General features: G+C 45.3%; 1 protein-coding gene across 2 annotated transcripts in view; it reads right to left on the bottom strand.

The window, feature by feature from the left end:
* Window positions 1-16,352, bottom strand: part of ACER3 (alkaline ceramidase 3) — a 54,433-nt gene that overhangs the window by 30,890 nt on the left and 7,191 nt on the right. For both annotated transcript variants that reach the window (XM_083610139.1, XM_083610140.1), the window contains exon 2: window positions 1,094-1,204. In XM_083610139.1, coding sequence (XP_083466265.1) covers window positions 1,094-1,204 — 111 coding nt within the window. The remainder of the gene's footprint in view (window positions 1-1,093; window positions 1,205-16,352) is intronic.

Below are 16,352 nucleotides of genomic sequence, written 5' to 3' on the forward strand. Positions count from 1 at the left end.
GGGACTACAATTCCCATCATCCCTGACCACTGGTCCTGTTAGCTAGGGATGATGGGAGTTGTAGTCCCCAAACAGCTGGAGGGCAGAGTTTGCCTATGCCTGCCCTAGGGTGTACCGAATGCCGCCGTTCCACCGGTGTAACAGACCTTCCATCTTTTCTCCTACGCTGTCCACACCCCGCCGTGCATCTTCTAAATCTGCGAGTGAACCCTCTGGAGCAGATTTCGGGTCAAGGCAGCCCTCATAACCTCTCCTGCTCCAGTGCAGGAAAGGTTGGCAACTCTAATTTTTCACTTGGTTATAAAGTCCAGCCAAAAACTGTTGACCCCTTTGTGTGATGGCTGTACTTTAAGCATACTTCTCCAAACGGCAGGATAGGCTCATTTTAATCCTCCTTTTTTTGGGCAAATGTTGGCACATACTAGCTACCTTTGCAATTCAACAATTTACTCCCCCACCTCTTGCGCTCTAAAAAATAAAGTCACATTCGTGTGGAAGAATAATTAGACCTGACCTGGAGAATACTTATAGCCATCTCTTATGGATTTTTTTAAAAAAGCTCTGTTCCTTGAAACAAGTCCTGGCTTGTTTGAAAGCCACTAATCATAGTTCCGGTTCCTCTAGAATGGGAAGCTACAGTTAATTGCAGTTTTCTAGTTTGTTTCTCTACTCAAGCAAAGAGAGGAGTGAATGCACAACACTTAGGCATCTCCTTACGAGGCCTTAATTGTGCGAACGCTCTCAGGGACTCTCCTTCGGGAGCAACAACTATTCAAGGTGTGCTTTTCTATCCACTTGCGTTTCTTAACAAGTGATGCGATGCCAAAGACTCTTTTTAAGCTGTTCCCAGCAGAAGAGGACTTAACAATGCCTCACAGTTACAGGGATTCTTGCTTGAGGAAAGTCAGGGACATGGTCACACCAGGCCATTTTAAAGATAGCAAACAGGCACCAAGGAATGCATTTTGGTTTCCCTTTGGCATAGGGACATAATCTGGGGAAAGCAAGAATAAAACTTGTCACCACTTGTCACTCGAAAAGTCACCTGACTCCCCACACCATCAGGATATAAAGTACAAGCTGCCCCACTTACCTGCGACACACAAATAAGCTATTATATATCGTGTTTCGAGGCCATCTCTGTAACTCTGAATTGCACCATAGATTGGAGGTAGAATGAAAATCAAATTACTAACGGTGTTCCCTGCATGAGAAAAACAAAAAGCAAAGCAAAAAGGGATTAGCAGTGACTAATGAGCAAACTTTAGACGATTTAAAATCTATTCAGCAAAAAAGAAAAAGAGAAAAAGACTTCCAACAATAACGAGACGAAAACGACTGAGGTTATCCCAAGCTTCTCTGCTCTTCTTAAGAAGAAAAAGCTTTATTTTTCATACAAGTTGGTATTGATGAAACATTCAAAATGGCTATTAAGAACTCTCTTGAGTTTCTACGGTCTAGCACAGGAGATGATATGCAAGAATAACTCTTTCTTTGTAGTGTAACATTTTCCCTTTAAAATAAGCGGAGGGATTGCTGCTCCTCACAATCATGCCAGTGGCATTTGAAAAGGATAATACAGCTTTATTGATAAAGATCTCCCAGTAGCTTCGAGGAATGATTTCTAAAATCCATGTTCCGTGGCAGCAGACAGGTTACCTGACGTCAGGGTCAGGTAACAGAGGTCCAGCATTGCCACCTTGCTATGCTTGAAATTAAGGAGGATCTCTAAAGAGATTTTGCAAGGCCAGAACTCTTTCCGCAGGGCCTGAAAGCTGTTCCACCTGGCCTTTGGTTTGGACTCAGTCTGACCCTTATATTTCCTTCCCCTTACGGTTTTGATCCATGGGCTACTTTTAAAATGAGGCTGCATTTAAATTGCATTTTAACCTGTATTTTAAATTGTCCCCCCCCCAATTATGTTTTTATTGTAATTTTACTGGTGTTAGCCACCCTGAGCCCAGTTCTGGCCGGGGAGGGTGGGGTATAAATAAAATTTATCATTATTATGCGGCAGCTAGACTGGAGACCGGGGGTGGCCGCCGAGACCACATAACACCGGTCTTGAAAGACCTACATTGGCTCCCAGTACGTTTCCAAGCACAATTCAAAGTGTTAGTGTTGACCTTTAAAGTCCTAAACGGCCTCGGTCCAGTATACCTGAAGGAACGTCTCCACCCCCATCGTTCTGCCCGGACACTGAGGTCCAGCGCCGAGGGCCTTCTGGCGGTTCCCTCATTGCGAGAAGCAAAGCTACAGGGAACCAGGCAGAGGGCCTTCTCGGTGGTGGCACCCGCCCTGTGGAACGCCCTCCCCTCAGATGTCAAAGCGATAAACAACTACCTGACATTCAGAAGACATCTTAAGGCAGCCCTGTTCAGGGAAGTTTTTAATGTGTGACATTTTAGTGTATTTTTGGTCTCTGTGGAAGCCGCCCAGAGTGGCTGGGGAAACCCAGCCAGATGGGCGGGGTACAAATAATAATTTATTATTATTATTATTATGCCACATCCAACCAGCAAACTCACATCTTTAAAAGTGTTCTTAACCACAGTATCATAGAACTGTAGAGTTGAAAGGGTCCTCTAGTCCAACCCCTTGAAATTCAGGAATCGCAGCTAAAGAATCCCTGATAGATGGAGACCTGAGGAGAATTATCACCAAGGCTAAAGTGCTGGAAAAAATGTCCACTTCCAAGGCCCACTTTCAGGTGGCTTACTAAGTGTTTGCTTGCCCACTCCGAGTAGTAATAAACATTTTTCATGTGTAATCTGGGCAGTAAACATTTCCTCGCCGATTCTTTCAAGGTGGAGGGGAGAAAGGCACTATGAAACTGTTTGGAGGTAGTAGAATCAAGGTAAAGGTATTTTAGTAGCTTAGAAGACATTCCGCAAGTAAGCCCTAAAGCGTGAGGGTGGCTGGCTGGGTGAAAGAAACTCTCTTTCTCCATGTGCTACTAAATGCCATCAACACAGGCATGTATCAAAGGGAAAATTCCATGGTGGCGTGGCGTGCTTCTTTGGCTTGCCTTGGGGGTCCTTACATAATGCTCCATCGTCTTGGGTACTTTTGCACCACGCAACTAACTGCCCCAAAGAAAAGAAGTTCAAAAGGAAGCTATAGTTCACCTTGCAAGCAGGCACGGGTAAATAAGGGGCAGCAGGGTAACTTGCCCATGACAAAGGGCGGGGAGAACACTTGCATTTCAACTCATATAAAATTATTCCTCAGGAGCACCTGAGCACTGAAGGCACAGCCACACCATAGTTTTGTAGAAATAAGCTCTCTCTCTCTGTGTTGAAAGCTCGGAGGTGTTATTCAGGGAGGGTATCTCAAATAAAAATCTCAGCGCCATCACAAACTACAATTTCCTGGCTCCTTTGGGGAAAACCAATACACTTATCCCAATAGAAAATACACCTAAGTTTTCTGCAGATATATGCCCTATGGTGACTGAAGTTAAGTTGGGCCCTTGTAATTAATTAATTATATGCCACCCATCTGACTGGGCTACCCCAGCCACTCTGGGCAGCTTCCAACAGAATATTAAAACTATGATAAAACATAAAACATTAAAAACTTTACTATACAGCGCTGCTTTCAGATGTCTTCAAAAAGTCAAATAGTTGCTTATTTCCTTGGAAGTAAGAAAGTCAAAAGCACAAATTTTTACTTGAGTTACACTGCTACATAATATATTTTAAAATGTTCTTAAAGATGCACTGCTTTCTTGTGAGGCAGGGAGGCCATTTAAATGGACTATACCCAAGAGCAGGATTTACGGAGAAGTTCCACCCTCCGCACAAGGGAATCTGCAAAGTGCTCCTGGGCACCAGTCAGACTTTCCTGCTCAAAAGGAGAGGGAAAATAGTTTCAAATGGTTGCCTAAATGTCCAACAGAACTGAACTGGACACTTTCAGAGGCATTCTAAGGCATTACCTTTTTTTTTTCTTCCTAAGCAGAGAACTATCCCTACATGGTCTGCATCATTTCAAGTGACACACTCTAAAGCTTTCCACACCTGGGAACCACCTGTACATCATGGAAAACCCTTCTCACGTTTTCTCCCGGAGTCCAAATTGTAGTGCTGCGGTTAGTGCAAACCCTCAACTGGTCCTGACACATGAGTCGAAGGCCAATGGTTTAAAGCAGATCTTGTGGGGAGCACAATTCAGCTGCCAACATGAAACCCGTGCCTGGTTTAAAGCTTGGCTTGAGAATGTTTTCTGCCAGAATGGGAAATACCTGTACGTTGGGGTCCCTTCCAACTCTACAATTCTATGACTTTTGGTGAAAAGGACCCTGCCACACACATAGGTAAAGGTAAAGGTACCCCTGCCCGTACGGGCCAGTCGTGTCCGACTCTGGGGTTGTGCGCCCATCTCACTTAAGAGGCCGGGGGCCAGCGCTGTCCGGAGACACTTCTGGGTCACGTGGCCAGCGTGACAAGCTGCATCTGGCGAGCCAGCGCAGCACACGGAAACGCCGTTTACCTTCCCGCTACTAAGCGGTCCCTATTTATCTACTTGCACCCGGGGGTGCTTTCGAACTGCTAGGTTGGCAGGCGCTGGGACCGAACGACGGGAGCGCACCCCGCCGCGGGGATTCGAACCGCCGACCTGACGATCGGCAAGTCCTAGGCGCTGAGGTTTTACCCACAGCGCCACCCGCGTCCCTGCCACACACAGAAATCTGCAAATGACACGTTTCCTACGTGGAAACTGACCATTGAATCATCTGAAGTTGCCTTTGACTGCTTACATGAGATACATTAACTCTACCCCCCCTCCCAATTTCCTGCACCTGTAAGATGCTATTACGCAGACACACACTGTACATGGTCAGATGTTAACGCTTTTGAGGGTACCAGTTTTCCATTGCCAGCCTAGCTGCATCCATTATTTGTTGAAGACTGCCATGGCTCACGCTGCCATAAAAACTCTGAACGCTCGACAGGAACCTTTCGGACCCAAGAACACAACCTGACAATAGCCCACAGGTGGCTTCACGTCATAAAAATGCCATTCCCCCATAACCCCCGGGGAAAAAGAGTCAAGGCATGGCCACATTGTTCCTGGAAGAAAGCTCATTCTTGAAAACAATGTTATCAGGCGTGTGCTATTAAGGGCAGAGAAGTATCGCAAACCAATTCCGCACAGCTTAATGGAAGCCGACGGATTAGGCAGGGAGAATTTCAGCAACTAAACCAGAGACTGAAGAAATCCTGGCCAAAACTAAACCAACTTTTAGCCTTGCTTGTCTAGCTTCGCTTTAAGGTAGCATACCCCTGCTTCAGCGACTAATGATAACTGATATTTAAAATACGATGCTGATATTTATATATATTTTTAATGTGGATAAAAATACTGGTTGAGATCCAACACTTCACAAGCAGCAGTCTAGTTATGCAAAGGAGTCGTCTCCTTGCTAAAGTGCCATGGATATCCACAAAAGCTGCACCAGAGGGTTCGGGGAATCCTCTAGGGGTTGCATGGAGGTCTAGAAGGAATTCAGAAATCAGCCACCAGGTTGATCACTGGAGCAAGACAGTTTGAGCATACAGTCAAACCTCAGCTCCCAAACATCTCTGTTTCAGAACATTTCGACTCCCAAACGCTGAAAAACCCAGAAGTAAATGCTCCGGTTTTCAAACATTTTTCGAAAGCCAAATGTCTGACACGGCTTCCGCTGAGTGCAGGAAGCTCCTGCAACCAACTGGAAGCCATGATTCGGTTGTCGAACGTTTTGGAAGCTGAACGGGCTTTCAGAACAGGTTACGTTCGACAACCAAGGTTTGACTGCATTACACCGAACCTGGCCTGACTGCCCTGACTGTCCATTAGTTTCCGGGCCCAATTCAAAGTACAGCGGTACCACGGGTTACATACGCTTCAGGTTACACACGTTTCATGTTACAGACTCCGCTAACCCAGAAATAGTACCTCGGGTTAAGAACTTTGCTTCAGGATGAGAACAGAAATCGTGCTTTGGTGGAGCGGCGGCAGGAGGAGGCCCCATTAGCTAAAGTGGTGCTTCAGGTTAAGAACAGTTTCAGGTTAAGAACGGACCTCCAGAACGAATTAAGTTCTTAACCCGAGGTACCACTGTACTGGTTTTCCCCTATAAAGCCTTAACAGCTCAGAACAGCAAGGACCTCCACTCTTGGACTCTACGCTAATCATCTCTCTTGGATTCAGTTACAGATAGGTAGCCGTGTTGGTCTTTCATTGCCTACAGACAGCCACCCAATCTTAAACAACTCCTAACCCACAATAATACTACAACCAGACGTAACACGGACACTGGCACCAGAGCCTGCAATAAACCCAGATGCCAACTTTGCTGCCACATACACCCGGACAAAACCATTACTGGCCCCAACAACATCACACATACCATCTCGGGACTATTTAATTGCTCATCGTCTAACATTGTATATGCCATCAAATGCCAGGCCAAACCTTACGCCAAAGAATAAACGGACATAAATCAGACATCAAGAATCACAAGACAGAGAAACCAGTAGGAGAACACTTCAATCTCCCAGGACATTCTATACAAGATCTCAAAGTAGCTGTATTACTACAAAGGAATTTCAGAAATAGACTGGAAAGAGAAGCTGCTGAATTGCAACTCATTACCAAACTTAAAACCATGGAGAGACCTGGTCTGAACAAAGACATTGGATTCTTATCTCATTATAAATGACAAAGCCATTTTTCACCTTCTCACCCCTTGCTTTTTCCTGTAAGACCTATTGCAGTCGTTAAGAGTGGTCAACAGGCTCATCACAGCTATCTGCCAATCACCCATTCCCACCACCCTTCTGAGTAATACCCCTCCCCACCTTCTCACTATATAGAAGGATCTGGCAACTTCTGTTTCAGTGTATCTGAAGAAGTGTGCATGCACACGAAAGCTCATACCAAGAACTAACTTAGTTGGTCTTTAAGGTGCTACTGAAAGGAAAAAAAAATTTTTTTGTTTCATCTCTCTTGGACTCTACGATAATCCTCGTTTACCCCCTCCACGAGAATACAGAGGGTGGCAAAACAAGAACGGGGCCTTTTCTGCGGTGGCTCTGAGTCTCCGCAGCCTGTTTGACAAGAGGTGACGACAGCAGCAAGGAGGTCTTGCTGGAGACCTTCCCTCATGGTGCCTGCCGACTGCTCCAATGGCTACAACTCAGGAAAGCTTTCTGGGCACATGGAATCCCTACAAAGGACTCCGGGACAGCAACTTCTGGAGATGAATTGCTCAGCCACCACTATGGTTCAACGATCCAGGCATCACACCAAACCACCGTTAAGCTTCCTTAACCGTGATTTTTAAATGCTGCATGCGGAGAACTACCGGTTGTGGCGCTGTATCATTTATCACGTATTTGCAAAAGATGCACCAAGTTCTAAATAAAGCACCCGTCATGCAAACATTCTATTACAAGAAAAATAATAATCAGGATTTCCATAGCCATTTGAATAACTAGCTTTCTTCCTAAGCTGCTCACTTGTCCTGCATGGTACATAACAAAAACACATTCTAAAACTGCCTGCCCGGAGTGGATGCTGTTACGCAAGAGGGGATAAGCACCGTCACACGTCACATGATATGTTGCAGCAACACAACATCTATCCGTCAGGGAAATCGGCAGTCGGGCAAAGAGTCATCCAAATATTTTGGCGGAGCAACCAGAGAAGTTCAGGAGGAGGCTTTTGCTATGTTCGAAAGCATGCCAGCTTTTATACAGCTTTATGCAATTTCATTTTGCTCACTAAGTGGCAGTTGCTGCTTCCAGGTCTTTGGACTTATCCCATCCAAACAGCTGGGGGCAGGAATCTCACTGCAGATGCTGCCAATTCGCCACCCAGGATTTCTAAGGTGGATAGAGAGAGAAGGCAAGCAGCTCTTTACTCCAAGCCACCCATGTGCCACTATGCCTTGGGTTAGCACACGCTTTCGAACATGCTGCCTCCCTTCAGTTCCCTTCACTAGCACCCAGAAGCCAGCAAAAAGTGTACCATATCCATAGCAGCCGTCTCACCTTCCCTTCTCCTTTTCCTCCTCCCCTTTCCTTATTCTAATTTTAAGATTTCCACTCTCTGACCTTAGTGAAATAGTGCAGAGAACCATTTTAAAACCTGGCACATCCACGTGAATTTATGAATGGTGGCGGTGGTTCCTGGATTGTTTAAACGACACTAAGAAAAAATGCTCACCGCCTTAGGAAATCGGCGCTACATTTTGTGAATGAGGAATGGGGGTGCACATATTCCTGTATGGTAACTGGTAGTGGCGACACTGAGAGGAGGAGGAGCTCATTCTGGAATATTAACAATACACTGGTACCTCTGGCTGCGAACGCGATCCGTTCCGGAGGCCCGTTCGCAACATGAAAAGAGCACAACCCGCAGCGGCACATCTGTGCGCGGGCAGGTTGCGATTCGCCGCTTCTGCGCATGACATCGTTTTGTGCTTCTGCGCATTCAGCGAAACCCGGAAGCAACCCTTTCTAGTACTTCCGGGTCGCCGCGGAACATAACCTGAAAGAACGTAACATGAAGCGGACGTAACATGAGGTATGACTCTACCACTTTGGCGACTGACATCTCCATCTGGCTGACCCCTCCAGCTTTCTTTAGCAGGTCAGAAGTTGAGCTTATTTATTGCATTCATATCTCACCTTTTTCTCCAAGGAGTACACGGTTCACCCCCGCCCCCAGTAAATTCCTACTACGACCCTGTGATGGAGGTTAAGAGGCTGCGACTGACTCCAAGGTGAGCTTCATGACCGAGTGGGGACTTGAACCCAGACCTCCCAGGTCCTAGTCCGACACTCTAACCACTACACCATACGGGCTTCCCAGATTCCTTCTGCCACGAGGCAGCTCTATAAAGTAAGTTAGTAAATAAATATGGGGAAAGCAAATGGTCGTGTGGAGAAGGATCTGAAGTATTTTCCTAGACACTTGAATTTGTGTTACTCTGAATGGCTTGCTTTGCTGTTTTAATGTGCTGTAAACCGCTTGGAGATTTTAAAATATAAAATATAAAGTTGTATAAAGATGAAATTAACAGCAACTCATCCCCTCACTGGGGGGAGGGAGGTGGTGCCTAGACATATCATGGCGGTGCTGGGTTTAAGGTGCGGTTTGGCAATTAGCATACAGTGGTACCTCGGGTTACAGACGCTTCAGGTTACAGATTCCGCTAACTCAGAAATAGTACCTCAGGTTAAGAACTTTGCTTCAGGATGAGAACAGAAATCGTGCAGTGGCGGCGCAGTGGCAGTGGGAGGCCCCATTAGCTAAAGTGGTGCTTCAGGTTAAGAACAGTTTCAGGTTAAGAACGGACCTCCAGAATGAATTAAGTTCTTAACCCAAGGTACCACTGTATATCTGAGGATGGCTGGCAGAGCTGAGGTGGCCTGATCGCAACCAACAGAAGCAGCAGGAGGAGGAGGAGGAGGAGAAACAGAACGTGCTGCTTCATCTTAATTAAAAAAAGACAACATTGCAATAATGCCCCCAGAATAAGCCAACAGCTGATTTCCCTTCTTGTGGTTTGGGTGGCGTGGAGAGGAGCCGGCAATCTCCCTCATATTCTTGCCGTCGTTCTCTTTCCCCTGCATGTGCGTTACTGAGAATGCAGAAGAAGGCAGTTGTTTCCCAAACGCCAGCTTTTGAACCCGGGACCTTCAGGATACCATTCCGCTAAAGGCTCCCTGTCTCAAAAGACAAGAGGCAAAAGGATCCCAAGGCACGGACGCTTGCAAGTGTGAGCGGCAGACACTCCTACGTTGGCTGTGTGACCCGCAAAAAGGTTGGCCATATATGTGTCATATCGCCTACAGAATCAGGGTATGGCAACCATGTTTTTAGCTGCAGACAGAATATTCAAAAGCAGATTGGTTGAAACTAACAACAGCATGCCTTACTGAAGTGTTTAATCTACTAAAATATGAATGGAAATGGCATTGGACCCCAAATTAAGTCGATATTTTAGCAGGAAATGCTATGGAATGCCTAAACTCCACACATGTGCACACGATATGTATTTAATTTACTGGATTTGCTGCCAGAAGATGATCTCTACTCTGCATCAGATGCTACTGTATTATCCATGTCGCTGTTGTTTAGTTTAACTTGTTTGTTTTTATCCTGTAAGCCTCCCTCAGAACTGCTGGTTATAAAGATCTGAAATAAATATGAAAGCACACAAAGGTTCAGAGGCTGTATGCCACCAAATGCCAGCTGCTGGGAGGCAAACAGGAGGAGAGGGTGTCTGCCGTCATGGCATGTCAAAGGTCATCGAAGCTGACCAGCTGGACCTTTGATATGATACAAGGGCTTTCTTGCCTTTTTAAACAGGGAATGGAAGAAAAATCAAAGCAAAATAGTAACTAATAAAGCAACAGGTGAACGAGTGTATGAAACAAAAATAATAGATTTAGCAAAATTTAAAATCACCTTGCTGACAAAGGTCCTTACTAGTTAAAGCTATAGCTATGGTTTTCCCAGTAGTGATGTATGGAAGTGAGAGCTGGACCATAAAGAAGGCTGATCGCCGAAGAACTGATGCTTTTGAATTCTGGTGCTGGAAGAGACTCTTGAGAGTCCCATGGACTGCAAGATCAAATCTATCCATTCTTAAGGAAATCAGCCCTGAGTGCTCACTGGAAGGACAGATCCTGAAGCTGAGGCTCCAGTACTTTGGCCACCTCATGAGAAGAGAAGACTCTCTGGAAAAGACCCTGATGTTGGGAAAGATGGAGGGCACAAGGAGAAGGGGACGACAGAGGACGAGATGGTTGGACAGTGTTCTCGAAGCTACCAGCACGAGTTTGACAAAACTGCGGGAGGCAGTGGAAGACAGGAGTGCCTGGCGTGCTCTGGTCCATGGGGTCACAAAGACTAAGACTAAACAACAACAACAAAAATTTAATTTAATGAAGCTGGAAAGGAAAAAAGGAGGGGGAGGAAAGCAAAAAGGCAGCTGAAACCTTGAAGTTAGTACTCTGGAATCTGAAGTACTGATATCCAAACATATGATGTTACTTCTCAAGAATTAGGAACATTCTCGCAATGCTAAGAGTTTTTAACACTGGACCGTAAACTATGTTTACATGGTGCTGAAGATCCCACAAGCTAGAACTATTTTTAGGAATTATTCTGAATGATATTCGTGCACCTCCCCAGATACTAAACAACAGCTAACTGGACAGTACTTCTTCCTTCTGACAGCACCCTTGGGGTTTAGACCTTGGGTTTAGAAAATGCCGCAAGCTGAAAACCACAAGGGCACGATCTTAACCGTGGATGACTCCCGCGTTGTACCTTGGACAGATTCCAGCACGGGTGACGGAGTTTTTGCCCATTCAAGGTTCTCCCACTATATCAGTCGGACACAGAACATAATGCTTCCTGACTAACCCTTCGTAGGGTGGATTGCTGAAAGCAAGAGGAATTAAAACAAAGAACTGCAGTCCAGCTGATAATAGTGTGGGGGAAGAAATGCCTTCCAAGATGAAGAGGAACCAAAGGTACAGCAGCCACAGAGAGAGGGGGGAACTGCTGAATGGCCAAGAGAGCGTCTAGTCCAGAATCCTGCTTCCAGCAGTGCCTAGCCAGCTGTATCCGGGAAGCCCCAAAGCAGGGCATGAATGCAAAATTCTCCACCCTCCCACAACAATAGCCAGCAGTTAATTAAATGCCATAGCTAACGGCAAATGATGGCTCAATTCTCTATGAATCCCCATTTCTAAAGCTGTCGAATGTAACACACAGTACAACATCCTAAAGCAGCAATTCCGTAAGTTAATTATGCACTGTGTGAAGAATCTTCTTTTGTTCAACCAGCAATTTCACTGGATGATCCCAAGAGACTTTTTCCTACACCATGCAGTCTGTCACGTCCCCATATCTGTCATTTCCCCCCACTAAACTAAAAGCCCCAAATGCTAAGTTTAGCCTTTCCTCTTGAGGACACGGTTCAAAATCCTTTGGTTATCCCTTTTCTGCGTCTTTTCCACCTCTGTATCACCCTAAGTGAGACAAGGCAACCGTAACTACGTAAAACATTCCAAATGCAGCTAATTCACAGAGGCAGAATTATACCGGCAGTTTATTTTCAATCCCTTTCTTAGCAATTCCTTTCGCTGAAGTTGCTGTTTGTGGAACAGTGAGCTATCAGTGAGAAGCCCCAAAAATTATTTCCTAGGTAATCACAACCCGTTCACACCCGATATATATATATATATATATATATATATATATATATGTGTGTGTGTGTGTGTGTGTGTGTGTGATTAGCTTTTTTTGCTGCTATGCACATCACTTCTGAACTCTCTTACACTGAACCCTGTTTGTTATCATGTTGTCCATTCACGCAGTTTGGAGAGATGCTTTTGGAGATGTCCAGGCAGCTTGAGTTCCTCCATCCTAAAACCAAACCTTGCCACTCATTCCCAACTTGATACCAAATAAATGGTCTCAATGTAATCCTTGGGAGACCTTGCTCTCTACTTCCTTCCATTGTAAAAACTGCCTGTTTATCCATACCCTCTGCTTCCTGTTGGTTAACCCCTTACTTACAAGACAAGACCCGTCCTTTTATCCTATGATTTACAAGCTTACTCAGAAGGCTTTGGTGACAGACTCTGTCAGAATCCTCTGAAATGCCATGTCTAATGAATTGCTCCATCTACACTCAGGGGTAGGCAACCTAAGGCCCAGGGACCGGATGCTGCCCAATCGCCTTCTCAATCCGGCCCACGGACGGTCCGGGAATCAGTGTGTTTTTACATGAGCAGAATGTGTGCTTTTATTTAAAATGCATCTCTGGGTTATTTGTGGGGCCTGCCTGGTGTTTTTACATAAGTAGAATGTGTCCTTTTATTTAAAACGCATCTCTGGGTTATTTGTGGGGCCTGCCTGGTGTTTTTTACATGAGTAGAATGTGAGCTTTTATTTAAAATGCATCTCTGGGTTATTTGTGGGGCATAGGAATTCGTTCTTTTTTTTTCTTTTTCCACAATATAGTCCGGCCCCCCACATGGTCTGAGGGACGGTGGACGGGCCCACGGCTGAAAAAGGTTGCTGACCCCTGACTACACACTTGCTGACATGCGGAATTAATTCTAAAAGCTTGGAAAGGCAAGGCTTCCCTCTGCAGAAGCCATGCTCATCCTTCCTCAGCAACGCTGCTTCTTCTCTATCAGGGGCTGGGAATATTTTGCAGGGTCACGTATACCAGTGGTGCATGGGGCCAGCCAAAGGGGGGAAATGGGTAGAGCAATGGGCTTTGTACAGTGGGCTACATTCCAGCCACACAAAAACCAGAAGTTTCAACACACACCTCCCTCCACTCAGGCAAGCAAGAGACATTATCACAATATCTACTGTTGTATTTAAACCCACTTTTCCTCTAAGGAATTCAAAGCAGCATACAGTGGTACCTCGGGTTAAGTACTTAATTCTTTCCGGAGGTCCGTTCTTAACTTGAAACTGTTCTTAACCTGAAGCACCACTTTTGCTAATGGGGCCTCCTGCTGCCGCTGTGCCGCCGGAGCACAATTTCTGTTCTCATCCTGAAGCAAAGTTCTTAACCCGAGGTAATATTTCTGGGTTAGCGGAGTCTGAAACCTGAAGCGTATGTAACCCGAGGTACCACTGTACATGGCTCTCCTCTTCCCCATTTTATCCTCACAACAAACCTGTGAGGTGGGTTAGGCTGGGAGACTGTGACTGGTCCAGGGTCACCCACGGAGTTTACTGGTGGCTGAGTGGGGGATTTGAATCCTGGTCTCACATGTCCTAGTCTGACCCTCTAACCACTCCACAAACTGCTTAAGAAAGTGCTTCAGTCAGGCAAAACACTTGAGGAAAATGTGAAGCAGGGCGAGTGAAGGATGTGGCTCAGAAACCCTGTTCTATATGTTGAATATCTCAGGTTTAAATAAAGCCTTCCCAAGACAGATGTTAACGGATGTGTCATGTTCATCAATTTGGCCCCCCTGAGTATCTTTTTAGGGACTGCTGTTACACTGGCCAATTTCAAGGCCTCTAATAAGAAGGCTGATTTTAATGACAGGTTGCATATTTATATTAGATAAACCATTTCACGTTTGAGTCCTTCTAAGAATTATTGGGTGTAACTGTTCTTCTTGCACCTGATAGCATCTCTAACACACCTAACTCTTCGGACTTGGGATGCTTGAATTGCTCAACGTTTATTCTCCATGTACCTGCTCAGATCTCTGTAAATGCCAAGTGACATCAGCCCAGATTACTCTAGGACAGACTTGTGCGGCTGAGTCACAAAGACCCAACGCTGTCATTTTACCAGCAGAATGGCATGTCGGCTTCGAATCACCAGAACAATAACACTCTGTTGAGTGGAACAGCCTTCAGAGAGTAGGGCAGGGGTCAAAATGTCCCCAGCCACAAAGGGTCTGAATTCAGGCACGTGCCAGCATGCAACAGCTGCGGTTACAGCAACCATATTCCTACTCTTTTTACTAGCAAACCATATCAAATGCCGCCTCTGCAGTATGTAGTGTGGGGTTCTAGCTAAAGCTATGATGATGTGGCCTCACTAAAGGTTTCTTGGATTTTCCAAGCATCTGTTCTGCAAATCTCCTCCTCCAGCCTTGCTCGCTCTCTCCCACTTAACCAGTGGTCTGAAGTTTCAATGCTTCATGGTGTGGGTTCGTAGTTGAAGATGGCACATTCATATTGATTTTTTAACTGTATTTTACGGCTTATTTTATTATATTGCATTCTACTGTATTGAAATTCGAATCCGATGAATTCAACAATAAAATACAATATTTAAGAAACAAAAGAAGCAACAAAAACGATCTAGCACAGTGCACTGCAATTGCCACAAGAGGCAAGTGGTCTGCCAAGACCCTCACCAATTTTCAAGTGGTCCATGGGGAAAAGAAGTCTGGGAACCACTGACCTAGTCTGAGGGAATGCAAGAATCCTTACTGTTCATGAAGAGCAACTGCTGGTTCAGGCTACGCTTTCCCTTGGCTGTTGGCCATAGCTGGGTAGAAATAATGATCTGACAATTCAGACCAAAACTTGTGATGTGGTTTCCAGGACCATGGGAGAAGCTGCTAACCTACAAGAGTCTAGCAACACAGATCCTGCACAGCTACTTTACTTTCCACAATGGCAAAACTGCACAAAAGGTTCCCTAGGGATTTGCACCAATATTCAGCTGTTCTAAACTTTAATCAACGCCACCTGGTATTCATTTACATGTCTCAATTCTGTATTAGAACTGCAAGTAAAATCTGGATACAGGAAATAATAAAATAATTCAGTCTGGACAGGGTAGCATTCAATCTGAATTTTAAGTCCCTTTTTAGGGACGGGCCTGAAAATTGTGCATGGACACAGCTTGAACTGCTAAACGAATTAAGATGAGCCGCTAAGAAGCCCAAAATGGCAATTTAGGTCCTCTGGGCATTCCCTGACCCTGATTGTTTTCAAAAGATGGTGCAAATACAACTTATTAAATAGCCCAAGTATTTCTTAAATAAAGGAATCATAGAATCATAGAGTTGGAAGAGACCACAACAGCCATCGAGTCCAACCCCCTACCAAGCAGGAAACACCATCAGAGCACTCCTGACATATGGTTGTCAAGCCTCTGCTTAAAGACCTCCAAAGAAGGAGACTCCACCACACTCCTTGGCAGCAAATTCCACTGTCGAACAGCTCTTACTGTCAGGAAGTTCTTCCTAATGTTTAGGTGGAATCTTCTTTCTTGTAGTTTGGATCCATTGCTCCGTGTCCGCTTCTCTGGAGCAGCAGAAAACAACCTTTCTCCCTCCTCTATGTGACATCCTTGTATATATTTGAACATGGCTATCATATCACCCCTTAACCTCCTCTTCTCCAGGCTAAACATGCCCAGCTCCCTTAGCCGTTCCTCATAAGGCATCGTTTCCAGGCCTTTGACCATTTTGGTTGCCCTCCTCTGGACACATTCCAGTTTGTCAGTGTCCTTCTTGAACTGTGGTGCCCAGAACTGGACACAGTACTCCAGGTGAGGTCTGACCAGAGCAGAATACAGTGGCACTATTACTTCCCTTGATCTAGATGCTATACTCCTATTGATGCAACCCAGAATTGCATTGGCTTTTTTAGCTGCCGCGTCACACTGTTGGCTCATGTCAAGTTTGTGGTCAACCAAGACTCCTAGATCCTTTTCACATGTACTGCTCTCAAGCCAGGTGTCACCCACCTTGTATTTGTGCCTCTCATTTTTTTTGCCCAAGTGCAATACTTTACATTTCTCCCTGTTAAAATTCATCTTGTTTGTTTTGGCCCAGTTCTCT

Source organism: Podarcis filfolensis (genome assembly GCF_964270895.1).
Source record: "Podarcis filfolensis genome assembly, chromosome: 4".
NCBI classification, from domain to species: domain Eukaryota; kingdom Metazoa; phylum Chordata; class Lepidosauria; order Squamata; family Lacertidae; genus Podarcis; species Podarcis filfolensis.